This window comes from Zeus faber (genome assembly GCF_960531495.2).
Source record: "Zeus faber genome assembly, chromosome: 4".
Taxonomy (NCBI): domain Eukaryota; kingdom Metazoa; phylum Chordata; class Actinopteri; order Zeiformes; family Zeidae; genus Zeus; species Zeus faber.
In genome coordinates, this window is record NC_137191.1 from 23,570,726 (window position 1) to 23,585,819 (window position 15,094).

Sequence of the window (15,094 nt, forward strand, 5' to 3'; positions counted from 1 at the left end):
CTCGCCCACTGCCGGATCTTAAATACTCCCGAGGCCAGATACTGCCGCATCATGTCCATGAGGAGGTTGGCAGACGGGTGTTGAAAGACTCTGGAGACAGTTACATAGTTCGCAGCAGCACGCAGTTCTACATAGAAAGACTGCTCTATGGACTGCAGGATGTCTTTGTCTCCCTCCATGTGGTCTCTGATGTGCTTCTGCAGTGCAAACATTGGGCAGCATGGGCTGCTTGTTGTACCGAATGGCAAGACTTGCCATTGGTAGACATGAGGTTGCTCTTCCCACCGCAGGTTTCTCCAGACGAATTTCTACTTGACTAATTAACTGATTCCTAAAACATAATGCAGTAAAGAGAGACTTGTCCTCTTGAGATTCTGCTGCTTTGCTTCCGACCGAAACGTCTGTGAAGCCTGACGGGTGTCATATCTAGGTTTGTCAGAGCCATGATAAACTGAGAAAGGCTGGTTGCGAGGCCTGGGCCAGGAACCTGCCTCTCTCTTGGGGGGCTGGAGGCCTTCGATCCGATGGCGCTGTTCACTGACAGCCTTTGGGCTTCAGCCTTTACTCAAAGCCAGTCGGAGAGGTCTCGAAGGTGGTTTAGGCTGTTTGTATTGAGGCAACGTCGGGGCTATAGGTGCTCTATGAAGCCGCCCCTCAATTGCTTAAGGAGCTTACTAAGGAGCCAATCGACATGGCCAGGCAACAAAAATTCCATCCCATTGGGCCCTTTCAGCGACGTGAGCATTCCCACTAGCAGAGCGACGCTAAGGTTAAAAGCTCTGGAATGGTTTGGAATCACATGCTCTGATGTCAGGAGAGTTCAGGATCACTGCAATCTCGCTTTGTGCAAGTTGATGTGGCTGCCCATATTGCTACTGCAGGGCCTGCATAGCGGTGGTGTAGGGCTTTGCATAATGCCTGCAGGACTGGGCTATTAGTCTGGCTTCATCCAGAACCAGGTGCTCCAAAAGTACGTGGTTCTTGTATTGTTCAGAAGGTTCAGTGTGGGGACTGAGTAGGTGGTCAAGCGCCATCTTCAGGTTGGTGAAGTTTCTCTCACTGTTATGGACCAAGTTGGGCAGTTTATTGGGACTGGCTGCCTGGGAGGCTGAAGAGCATATGACGTCTTTGGTGGTGTTTACCGGGGCTGAAGGGCATACTGGACCATCGGGGCTGGTACAGCTGGTACAGGTGCTGGTGCTAGACCAGGTGTTGGAGGCACCAGTTGATAGGCTAGCTGAGTTGGTGGAGCAGGCTGTGGCTGATACACTGGTTATGGGTGACGGCTAGGCGGGTACGGCGGCAGTTGGCGTCCCCTCTGGATTCACTAATAGAGGAAAAACCAAGAGTGGTATTTTTCATAAATTAACCTTTTAGATACATCTTCGTGACCTTAAAGTGCAACTGAACCAGTATAATCCTGTATTCACGTGCTCCCTGCCTGAGCAGCTGGACTTCTTGCTTCCCTTGGACTCACTGGCTCTTGCTCATTGAACGTCAATAGTGATAGCCAATGCAATTCATTTTCAATGGTCCTTTTTTTTTTTTTTACCTAATTTTAAATTACAGCAGTGAAATTACAGCAGCATTGAAAAGCAAATTTAGTTAGAGATGGCAATTAGAGATGATTAGCTTTGACCCGCAGGCCACCAATTGAATGGTTTGAACAGATTTAATCTTATAAATAGAGAACCAAAGTCAAAATGTCAAAATTTGGCCAAATCGGGAAATTTAGCATTTCCAATTTTATGTCTTTGGTAGAAATCAGTGTAAAGCGTCTTTAAAACTGGGAAATATTACCCAATACCTACATGATTAAGCACAACCCAATCAATAATTGACCTTTTTTATGGCTACAAGTTTAGAAAAATAAATATTACTAAAAATACTAACCGAAAAGCTTGTGAAAAACATGTGTATACTGTTAATGTCACACTTTTGCTGGAAAATCCCAATGACGTCATGGTCTATCATCGGTGTCATACCACAAGGATTTTCTACAGTCTATGACAAAACTATTTTCCATTTGTGAATAGGTTTAACTCTCAATCTTGGATAGGATGTTCATATTCTTAGAATTTTTTAAAATTGACCTTCGTCACACCTACTCCCTTTCATGTTTGTATATTCATGTTCATATTTGTTTAATATTTTTTCATATCTTTGAATCTTATTTGATTTATAACTAGTCATCAAAACTCATATTTTATCATCTTGGCTTTAGTAACTTTGATCTATGTTTATTTGAAATAATAATCATAAAAAAAACATGAGAAAGAGGTCTGTAGTAGGGTTCTGACGCGTCCCAGCAGTCAAAATCTGAAATGCTGTTAACAATCCATTTGCACTACTAACATTTAAAATTCGGAAAAATATATATCTATTTTTCTTTTTAATATTTGTATATTTTTAAGACCGTATCCATTCAAATTAGACTACACTGTTTAATAACTTTTATTAAAACGCTATTTTTAGAGAATAAAGAGAATTTAAGTAATTTTAAGACTTTTGAAGGGCCTGCAGACACCCTGGAAATGGCAGCAAATAATTCACTTTGCAGCTTTTGTTCAACAAGTTAGAACACGGGTGTCCTTTGTCATCGAGTCTCGCCACTTTCCAGACTTTCGAGGAAGCTTTTCCTTTGTCCCTTTGCGGAAGTTTCGGGGTTAACCCCATTATTAACTCCAGGGAGTTGTTACCTATTGTGTATTTTATTTAGGTATTTAATTTATTCCTATTCTTATAATTTATTTTAAAAGGAAAATGTAATCTACAGGCCATTTTAAACAAGGGAAAAATAAATAAAAGTTGAATAAATAATTTAAATAAACAATGTAATTAAAAGTGCAGACAGTAAAGAAAAAAATAAAGTTGTATAGTAATATATTGTAATGAAATTTAATTTAAAAAAATAAACATATATAAAAGTATAATCCCATACAGACCCATACATCCGTGATTGCCCAAAACACACATACGTGTGCATGACTGTATGTGACAAATAAACCTCTTGACTCTTGACTCATAATAGTCTTTCAATTGTGTGTGTGTGTGTGTGTGTGTGTGTGTGTGTGTGTGTGTGTGTGTGTGTGTGTGTGTGTGTGTGTGTGTGTGTGTGTGTGTGTGTGCGTTTGCATGTGCGTGTGTGTGCTGTGCATGTGCGCCAGTGCATTGGGTTTTATAATGTGTTTTATTCCTTTGTTCTTGCTTTAACCATGTATATATGCAGAGGGTATACTATTCACACATATTAAGTTAGAATATCTTCTTTCGCTGGACAGGTCGCCAGTCTATCACAGGGCCGACATACAGACCCCGCCTCTCGCCCAATGACAGCTGGGATTGGCTCCAGCCCCCCTGCGACCCTACAAGGATAAGCGGCTATAGATAATGGATGGATGGATGGATCTTCTTTCCCTCATATTAATGCTCACAGTGGAGGGTTGAACCAAACCGAACAAGTGAAATTGAAACATGTTATGCATACTGTATGTGGATAATGAATCAGAATCAGATTTAGAATCAGTTTTATATGGCAGACCATGTAAAAAAAAAAAATACACTGTATATATACCCTGGTCGAAACCATTGAGATAATCAGCGGGGGGAAGTTGACCTCAGAGTAAAACAAGGAACTGGGTAATATAACAAAGGAGATGATATATATAAATAAAGCAAATGTACATATAGACCAATCTGGATGAAATGTGGAAATGAAATAATAAACTTGTGATTCATGGAGTGGGTGCAGCTCCCTCACAGATAGAAACAAAGAAATGCTATTTATATGTTACGATACACGTTTTCCTAATTATTCAACCAAACTCTTATTATAATAAGAATAGTTATATAAATAATATATTATATAATATTATATAATAATTAATTTGATAATTCTTTTGAATTACATTGTTGTTGTTGGTGTTATTTTTTCAATTTGGAGAAGTTGAATAAAATAGATGTGTAAATGTTTATAGAATAGACTTCCTTCAATCCAGCATAGACTAGATTCACTTCAGCATAAGGAGTAAATGCAAAGCGCATTGTTAACTTCAGTCTGGCAGCTTTCCAGCACACGTCACACATGTCATTGAACTAGGATGAGTTTGCAATTTAGTTTGCTTGGATCCCTAATTCTCACATCCCTAAAACTCACATCCCTGATTCTCCACCCTTAATTCTCACATCTCTAATTCTTCATTATTAATTCTCACTCGTATACCTTTTACTTTGCCTGTACTCGCTTGCCATACAATATTTTGTCTCACTGTAATCTATTATTTAGTAGTAGCCATGTTATACGGTAACACGCCCTCAAAGTGATACGCCCTAAAGTTCAGCCAGCTGGTCATTACCGTTAAATAATCCATTCCCTTACTCAAAGAGAAACTACCAGTATCTTAAAATGGGACTGACTTGTCAAAATGTGCTGTTTTGTATTTTCATTGATTTTGATTTTTAATCAGGTTAAAGTTTTTTCTGAATATATAATCTTGGGCTTATAGATGGTTTGAAAAAATAAAAAACTTTTTTACAGCCGACCAAGGAAAAAATACATGACAGTTTATCCGGATAAACAACCCCCAACCGCCCTGGTTTCTCAGTAAGAGGCGGAGGTGGAGCAGAACAGAACAAGAGTAGTTTCAGCCCCAATTCCTGCTAAAAAACCCATTGTGTGTACCTGTGTGACCAACACAATGGAATCCTTCCTACACTTTGTGCTGCGCATGAATCAAATTCACGTTTCATGTCAGCATACTCTACAGCAACAAAGGAGACAACGTACTTGAATGGGGGTGTATGGTTGTGTTTGTGTGTGTGCGCGAGTGTGTGTGTGTGTGTGTGTGTGTGTGTGTGTGTGTATGTGTGCGTGTGTGTGTATGTGTGTGTGTGTGTGTGTGTGTGTGCGCGTGTACATGGTTTAAAAGGACAAAATACATGAATACACACCAGGATTATGAGATTATGACACATTAGGGCTCTAATAATAAATCAATGAAAAAATGGTTTTGCATATTCTGATTTAATGCTGTTTCAAGTCCATAAAGTATAAAATCCCGGCTCATTTTTCTTTTTAAAGGGTTTTAGAGATGATCTATGAACCTCTATAAACCACCTACACTAATGTAAAAAAAAGTGGGCAAAAGTATTTGCTCGCTTCCTGATCACCTCTATTATTGCATGTTTGTCATACTGAGTGGTTACAGATGTTTAGACGAAATGTCTTATCAGACAAAGGGATTTACTTTGTCTAATTCGTCTCACCTGTTTACTCAGGCTTCCCTTGTCTAATAATACAATTTGGTTGGGATGATATGGAGGAATGGAGCACCCACCGAGGTCTGATGTGTTTTTCAACATCTACACAGCAGCCTCGGTGTGCATGCGATTGTATCTGGTGTAGATTGCATGGCAGGATGTTCCCAAGCCCGCGACCACACCTGAAGACATATCTCTGGTGCCACTCATCTCCCATCATATTCTCCTATCTAGGCGTGGGGGGAGGGGTGGTGGGTGGTGGTGAAAGGTAGCTGAACAATAAACAAATGATTCATCCTTGGGTTTCCCAACGCCCCCCTTCTCATTGCTCATTGCTTTCGGCTTCATCTCCATAGCCGCCGTAGAATTAATGTAAAATAAAAAATAATGGACATGTGCAAACATAAGATAGTACCAAACAAAGAATTCCAACTCCAACGCTCCCCTGTCGACCCTGAGAAAGTGAAATGTGTCACATGCCCAGTTCGTCTCAAGAGAAAGGGATAAATTCCTTTGATGCAGATTCATTGGCTGTGTGTAATTGTTGAACAGTTCATGTGACGCACTGTGTGTTCTGACACCTTTCTATCATAGCAGCATTAACTTTTTCAGCAATTTGGGCTACTGTAGCTCTTCTGTGGGATCAGATCAGACAGGCTAGACTTCACAGGTCTTGTGGAACCCCAGCCACCCCAGCCATCACAATTTGGATCTTGTCAAAGTGGCATAGGTCCTTCCGCTTGACCATTTTTCTTGCTTCCAACACATCAACTTCAAGAACTGACTGTTCACTTGCTGCCTAATATATCCCACCCCTTGACAGGTGCCATTGGAACAAGATGATCAATGTTATACTTCTGAGCGCCATATACAGCGTCACACGCACATACACACACTATAAATACTTTTCTGACAGACAAACAAGGAAGGTGCCCAGACTAGATGTGCTAAGAAATTTAAGTTGAACAACAAAATCATTTTTTATATTTTATTATATTTTATTACATTACCACTAAATTTGATACAAATCGGCTCCAAAGTCTGGTTAGCTCAATGATGTCTGTTTTTCTGGCAGTTGGCCATTCTACTCCCCACTTGTGAAATGGATCAGACCAAAGGATCAGAGGTGGCTGTACGCCTGTTGCCCCCATCCCCACACAGACACTGGAAGAGCCTCTGTCACGACAATGTTCCATCTCCTTCTGGCTTGTTCCGTCTTGCACACTCTCGACAATTAACTGGTGTGTTTGCAACATCTCTGCCTGTGACTTTGTGCCGGATTGCCCTGAAAACGCCTCTGGGGGATGTCTTGCAGGGGCAATTGCCACAGTAGACAAGGCACATTCTTAACTTCAGTTTCCCAGCTTTGGTGTATACGTATGTCAAGTAGAATTTAGCTGGGCTGATCGATTGAGTGATGATAATGAGCTCCATGGAGTTTGTCACAGCGTTAAACCCCTGCCCAGACATGGTTCTCAGCGCCATAACCACACACACACACACACACGTCAAGATTTCGTAAAGATTAATCTCTTTTTCAGGCAGTTGGCCGCTTGGTATTCAACCAATGGGCCTTGAGATTCTACTCCCCACTTGTGAAACAGATCAGACTGAAACCAAACACAGATTGGTATAGAAAGGCTTGAATAAAAATAAATTCGATTCACAATCTCACTCATTTAAAAACTATCTTGGAGTCGATAAACCGGAGTTGACTTCAGCTCTGTTTATTTTTAGAATCTATTCTCAGAGTCGCCATGATGGAATCGAGAATCGACTCTTTTGGAGTTGAGGAATCAGAATCAGAAACAGAATCAGAATAGTCTTTATTGCCAAGCAAGTTTACACGAACAAGGAATTTGTCTTGGTGTTCGGTGCATACATGAAAGAATATGTAAAATAAGGCTGTTTTTTTTTTTTTGTTTTTTTTTTAACAAAGCTGTACAGTTTGTGCAAGATTTAGAGTTGACTCCATCCTTAATGCTCCATCGCTAATTCTCACTCCTATACCTTTACTCTCCTGCAAATCAATATCACTGAAGTCTATTATTTGGTAGTAGCCAAGTAATTAGGTAATAGGCCGTCAAAGTGGGATAATGTTCAGCCAGCTGGTCATCATCGTCAAATAACCCCCTTCCCTTACTCAAAGAGAAACTACCGGTATCTTAAAATGGGACTGACTTGTCAAACTGTTCTGTTTAAAAAATAATAATAAATAAAAAAAATACAGGAAAAATCTGAAAGCGTATTCGTAAAATAGGCAATTTCTTTCCATCTTGGCTGGTGACGTCTCGCAGGGTGAACCTATTCTCTGACTGCCACAGTGCAGTAGCAGGGTGGCAGTCGGTCGGCAGGGCACTCAGCGTCACAGTTATCTCACAGGTTTTGTTTTGTTTCGTTCAAGTAGGAAACAAAAGAAAACAGGTAGATCGAAATCTATTTCCAATTTCCCCACACATTAATTCGTGGACTATGCCAACCCGAAAGTTGCTCCTTAATGTTTTTGGCCAACAACAGGATGTTTGTTTTATGATTCTTGATCAGCGCCGTGTAGGAACACATCTACACTTGCTGCCTCATATATCCCACCCCATGACAGGTGCCATTGAAACAATATGATCAATGTTATTCACATCACCCGTCGGTGGTTTTAATGTTGTGGCTGATCGGTGTAAACTGTCCAGTGTCTCTCTCCTGGAACCCTAAAAACAAATTTAAAACGAAAACCGATCCAATGTCTGGAATTTTCATTTTTCATTTATAAAAAAAAACAATAATCATTGCAAACCATTGGCTTTGATGTAATCTGGCAGACGTTCAAGCTGTGTGACAAACATTGTATTTCCCGTAATGCTCCACTTCATTTTGTTTTTCGACTGCAGTCCATACTGTTTTCGCTTTGCGGCCACAAAACTCATTGCTCATGTCGGCATATATTAACTTTTACTTGACCCAAACAGAACAGAATACAAAAAAAAAAAAAAGAGCTGCTGTTATTTACCTAAGTCATACACACTTAGACATTCCAGGAAATTCTGCAAGAGTTTCTTCATCTGTGACCTTGTGAAACTGTGGTGGGGGGGATTCCAAAACCTCTGAGGTGGTCCGGGGAGCATGCGTTCTAAATCTTGGGCACTTCAAGAGGAAAAGGGGTTAGATCCGTTAAAAACTCGGACCTCTTTTTTTTTTTCCTCCTCTCAAACAGGTGCTGCATTTTCTTTAAAATGTTTATTTTAAATGTTAGGAACACATCTGTTAAGGAATCCAAATTAAGGCAAACACTGCAACTGTTAAATACTATACATTTAAAAATATCCCTTAAAAATATCCCCCAAAAAAAGAGGGCGCTTGGCTACAACGGCAGCCTGGGGGCCCCCTGGTGGCTTCGGGGGCCCCATGCAACCGCATAGTCCGCATATAGCAAGAAAATGCCTCGTATAAGTCGATCACGCTCCCGAGGGAGATTTGATCATTTCCTTCAGAAACATTTGCGTGAGGATCCCATGGATTGGCATCCTTCAGAGATTGTACATTCTAGGAAGCACTGAGAAGACTCCCAACGAACGACCGCTGCCTTCGCAATGTTTTGCGGTGGACAGCTGTGGTAATATCAGAGGAGAGCAATTGTCATGTGCCATTTTGCTTCCCTTCGTGTGCCTCCTATCGCAACATTATTTTTCCATCAACCGCCATCACAACTGCATTACGACTTGGGGTTTGCCTCCCTTAAATAAATGGGTGTTTTCCAGTGAGCTTGAACTTGTGACTTAAAGGTCACCCGAGGCAATAAAATGTAATACTCGTTTCCCCTTTTATATGAAAAACAATATGCCCGGGTGTGAGGGCTTATGTTCCAATCAACAGTAATTATTATAGTTGGACCTTGAATTTGTTCTTCCACATTTATTTATTTTGTTTTATCCGCTTTAATTCTTTTCCAGTCATGCCAGAAAGTGTACATGCATCATTACACAAATTTCCGCCCGCTTGATGGGAAAGACCGAGCAGACTTGTCGGAGCCCGTGAGCGTACGTCACAGCGTTCCACCGCGTTACGTTACGTTAAACCTTCCACATCATATATTTTATGATTTGATGTATTATTATTGATCATCATTCATCATTATTTGTTCTATTATATATTATTATCACTGTAATTATTATTATTTTAATTACTATTATTATTAAAAAAACAAAAAACAAAAAACAAAAAACAATAATAATAATAATAATAACGAGTCCTACCATAATAAGTCAAATTCCAAATTAATGTTAATGTCCAATACATGTTGTCTTTATGACATCACAGGCAATTAATCTATTAAACTGAGTCATTTAATTGTAGATTGTTGGCACAATTAGTGCAATAAAGTACAAATTGAAATTTACATGTATTTATTATGTCTGTGAAATGTATTTATTGCATTGTAAAATAATTACAAAGATTATGTGATCACAAAATAATAACAAAATAACGACACAACAGATTTGTGCCAGAATCAGGCCGCATTCTTGTAGTTTGATGCTGGATAACATAAAATCTGCAAAATGTAATAGCCACCTTATATGACAAAAATTGATCCTGTGTAATGCTGCTTGCAGCTATATTTATTATTATTATTATTACAATTATTATTATGATTATTAATAGTAATCATAATAATAATATTAACATGAATGTGAATTATGCCATTATTATAAAACTATTATAACACACTTATAACACTTTTTTTTCCTGCACATTTATTGGTAGTATCGCTTGCTGAGCACTTTATTAGGAACACCTGCACACCTACATATTCACGCAATTATCTAATCAGCCAATCGTGTGGCAAATCACTTCAAATCACTTTTTAGAACAACTTATGGGTCTGTAAATCGATCAGACAGCCATCCATTTACTGCATCTGGTCAATTGTATTACTCCAGTGAATCCGTTTTCAAAACCAAAGCCTGACGCACATTTTAGTGTTTTTAGTATCTTTAGAGCTTATAGAGCTTATCGTGCATAATCACATGATGTGCATAATGACATTTCGCTGCATATATGTATGGCCGTATGTATATGTATGTGACAAATAATCCCTTGAACTTGTGCAAGAAAACGATAGCAGGGACATTCCTCTCTTACCAGTCAATTTAAGACTCCACTCTATCTCAAGTTTACTGTTTCCTGCTCTTGTCAAAGTTCTGTCAGGAATAAATCCATGACAAACGACCGTATGAATACGGCGCATACGTCAGTCAAGCCAGGATGTGAATTTTCTTTGAAACATCCCCGGCTTGCGCAACGCTTACTTCACAGTGTCATGACTCATGTCAGACAACAGTTTAAAAGGAGCCACTTTCCTCTTCAGCGGCAGATTTAAACAACCTCCAGGGAGAGAAGAGAGAGGGAAAGCTGCCAAACCACAACAAGGAAAATATCGCAGCAAGCAGAGTGAACTGAACCAGCTCCCAAACCTCCCAAACATTCTCTAGCACGAAGATGACAAGCAGCAAAATGACAGTCGGCGCTCTGGTGGTTCTCCTGGCCCTGCTCACCATTTCTGAGGGTAAGTCTTTTTTTTTTTTGCAACAGTACAATACTCCAGCAAGAATAAAATGCAGTTTGTTGTCAAGCTCCGTCCAGTGGTGGAAAGTTTGTTCGTTGAGGTATCCGTACCTACTTAAGTATATTCAGCTTTGGACGCTTTCAACTCTTCATTTCAAAGCAAATACCTCTACTTTTCTGAAAGCAGAGTGTAACACATTCTATACTATTTTATCGATTGCAGATTGTACTTGTGATTTGCACGAGCACTTATCTGGGGGAAAAAGCCACAGTAGTACTTAGCACCTATTGTAGTCATAGTGTCTTTAAGTGTACTTTAGGTGTTTTCTCTCTCTCTCTCTCTCTCTCTTTCTTATCCCTGTGTGGAAGCCACTGTCACCTACCATTGATACCATTGAACTCAGTGTAACTCCTTTTTGTCTCCCGCCAGGGATGAGCCTGACAGGCCCGGGACAGGAGCTGCGCTGCCGCTGCATCCAGACCGAGAGCCGCCCCATCGGCCGCCACATCGAGAGGGTGGAGCTGATCCCCGGCAACTCCCACTGCGAGGAGACCGAGATCATGTGAGTCCCCGTCGCCGCCGACCCCGATCCGCCCGACGGCCACGTCAGGAAGGGGAAGACGTCCGTGTGGGGTTAATGGATCAACGTAATTGTTCTGACTCCGTCTCTCTCTGTCGTGTGCCCCACAGTGCTACCTTGAAGAAGACCGGTCAGGAGGTCTGCCTGGATCCCGAAGCTCCGTGGGTAAAGCTCGTCATTGAGAGGATCATTTCAAGGTGAGCGCAGGTCAAACGCTTGTAGGCCGCCGCACACACACACATGCTGGAATGAGGAAGAAAACAGTTCAATTCAACATGACTTAAATATCTGCGTACGCTGCTGACATGGGAACTAATCCTTCTTTTTTCTATTTCCTTTGCAGCAGAAGGCGCTGAATAGGCACAAGAGGCCAAAACAAGAAAAGGAGGATCAGCAGGATCCAGGCAAATGATATGTGTGCAAAAAAGTATTAATTCCATTTAGCTGTCAAACTCATCAAGTTGATTTTGATGTTGGCAGACTGCCTTTCATGTTCAGAACGAGTTGGGTGTAAATAGTCCTAAGTACTGAGCCATACCTTCTCTGACTGCGATTGTATCGTACAAGTTGATGTTTTTTGTTTGTTTGTTTTTTACTTGTTTGTTTTTTAGAAGAACCTTTGTGTCCTTTGGAGTTTCACTCTGTATTTAATTTAGCATTTCTTCGATTGCTTCTGAATATAGTTTGTGCACTATTATTATTAAGACTCTGTCAAACTATTTATTTTCCTATGTATTTATTATTGTTATTTATTTGTATTTCTTTGTAACTTAGAGGCTGGTTCTGCTACTGTCATTGTTTCTAAATAAAAGTCAACAAGACCTGAATGGGAATTGTGTACTCCTACTCCTTTGTCGCATTTGCAAATTGCTTTTTTTCTTCCATTTTATTTAAAGGTGGCCTGACATAAATCATTCTGTATTTTCCCTTAATATTCAAGTTCAAGAGTTTATTTGTCACATACATATTCATACATACGCATACATATATGCAGTGAAATGTCATAACGCCCGGTGATTACACACAACAAGCCCTATAAGCTCTAAAAATACTAAAAATACTAAAATGTGCATTATTGACAGGAGGTGCTCGCGCAGGCGGTCGCAAGGGTGCTCACGAAGTCAGTGTTTTTGTTTTTTTTAAGCGGAGAAGTTGCACTTGCAACTTGAACTCCACTTGCAGCCTAACTCTGTCCTAGATGCAATGGCATACAAATACTTTGTGTTGTATGCCCAGCATGCTGACAGCACAGGTTAAAAAAAAAAAAAAAAGTGACACAGAGGGTCAAATATCTGTGTTGCCCTCGTTGGCGCCCTTGGTGTCTACCATATAGATAAGATAAAAGATTAAAAAAAGACTTTATTAATACCCAAAGGTAAATTCCAGTGTTGCAACATCAATACCCACGCAATATGTTTACTGTTACAGGAGTGAACCTGTCGGACTGTAGCCTGGCTGTTTACCTCCCCTTCCAGCTTTTCTTACATGTGCTGCTTCTGGTCAAAAGTGTCAGGTGAAATGAACCTTGGCCAAAAACTTTTTTTCCCCCCATTCTTCTCTTTTGACTTCTTCATCGGTAACTTATTTTAGGACGTTCAAGTTCAAGTTCAAGATCAAGAAATTGTTTGTCACATTATACATGCGGTCATACATACATGTATATGCAGTGAAATGTCATGACACCCGGTGATTACGCACAATAAGCTCTATAAGCTCTAAAAATACTAAAAATACTAAAATGTGCGTTATCGACACAAGGTGCTGGGGCAGGCGGCCGCAGGGGTGCTCACTAAGTCAGTGTTTTTGGTTTTTAAGCAGAGAAGTTGCAACACAAAACAATCTGCTAGACGCACTCACACACAAACTCGCATAGGATGTTCTTGCAGACGTGTGCATGCATACGTACACACACACAATGTTTGTGTATGTTTGTGCGTGCATTTTCCTCAAATTTGATAAACTTTGTGTGAAGCTATGAGCAGGTTTTCCAAGAAGTAGGAGGAAGGCTGACTGGGGTTAATTGCAACACAAACATGTCATTATCTTTGTCTAATTTCCCCGAAAAAGTACCTGCCCCACCCAACTTTCTGGACTTCCGATTTTCATAAGATTCACATTACATAAAGTCATAAACATCTGCATCTGAAGCGTCTGGGTGACTCTCAGTCATAAAATGCTGCCTCCCCCCCCACACACACACTTCGTTCGCAAGCGCTTTCTCTTTTCTTTAAAACACTGATCTAGTTTCCATCGAAAACTAGGTCTTTCAATAACCTCAGCAAAGACTGATCATAAAGTCGGCTCCTTAACCTATCTACCTCCGTATGTACCTCTGTAACCTATTTCGGGATGTCCGCAGCCACACACACACACACACACACACACACACACACACACACACACACACACACACACACACACACACACACTGTTCCACTTTGGATACCTTGAAAATTGAGAAAATCGAATACAGTATATTTACTTCATTTGAATTTGAATACAGTACCCCTCTCTCGCTCTCCCTCTATCTATCTTTCTATCCGTCTTTCTATCTATCTATCTATCTATCTATCTATCTATCTATCTATAAAAATCGAGCTCTACAACCCTCCTCATGGATTTATCGGACCTTGGAAGGAACCCCTGTCGTGGAAACAGATTTCTTACCAAGTGGGCATACCAGGGATGTTTAAATGCAGTGGAGATTAGCGACCAGTGGCCAATAAATATTACCTAGAAGAAATGATCATGACTATTCCCTGTGTCACTTTGTTATCAAAATAAGATATGGTTGGGTTGAGACATTTAATTTGACGATGATTTTGTTCGTGCAATATGATAATATAATATATAAATATAATAAATGTATGTGATATTACATATAAGCCAACCAAACTGAAAATAACAATAATACCGCAAACACCATTCCTGTTGCAGAAGTAATGACAGCAGTAAAATTTTCATACCAACCCATCATTTATTCCAAAAGATATAAGATATAACAATTAACCTATTAACCCCCCCCCCATATGAAAGGCTCAGCTCTATAACTCATGATTATGAGATACTCCTTCGATTTTTTTGTTGTTTTTTTCTGTATTTTTTTATTTGCCCCTTGGTATAAATGGGCTTCCATATTTTTCTTACCATTCTTGGTTATTGTTGGAGAATATAATCCCCGAGGATCACCCAGTTGTTCAGTTGTAGAAAACCTTTCTAACCTGTTTCAGTCAATTACTAAACTTCTGTTGATCAATTCAAGTATGATAACCATTACAACCGGTTTCAATCAATTACTAAACTTCTGTTGATCAAGTCAAGTATAACAGTTACCTTCGAGGTTCTCCGCGTGTTGGAGCGTCAATCAGAAGACGTAACACAAATTTAGAGTGGTTCATATTTATTGTCAGGCAGAATCAGAAAGTGCAAGCAGGCTCCAGGAGCCGAGCTCAGCCAAGTCTCAGCCAGGCCCGTGGAAAACCCTGGACGCCCCGATCCTTCTTCCCTGGATGCTTATATAGTCTCCTCTAAGCAAGTGGTCGCAAAAGGACAAATGGATCACAAAGAACTGACTCCAACCAGAGGCGACCAACATGAACAACATATACGCAAACGAGAAAAGTACAGGAGCAACATGTGCGCGACTGGTCACAAAGAACTGTTTTCAACCAGAGGCGCCATATTATTTCAAACATTATACA

The 15,094-nt window shown here is 40.1% G+C and overlaps 1 protein-coding gene across 1 annotated transcript; it reads left to right on the top strand.

Moving 5' to 3' along the window:
- Positions 1-10,648: 10,648 nt before the first annotated feature.
- Positions 10,649-12,242, top strand: cxcl8a (chemokine (C-X-C motif) ligand 8a). The gene is made up of 4 exons (XM_079998798.1): positions 10,649-10,813; positions 11,243-11,375; positions 11,504-11,590; positions 11,737-12,242. Exons 1-4 carry the CDS (start codon positions 10,747-10,749, stop codon positions 11,747-11,749), a joined length of 300 nt encoding a protein of 99 aa, XP_079854924.1. The 5' UTR covers positions 10,649-10,746; the 3' UTR covers positions 11,750-12,242.
- Positions 12,243-15,094: the final 2,852 nt, after the last annotated feature.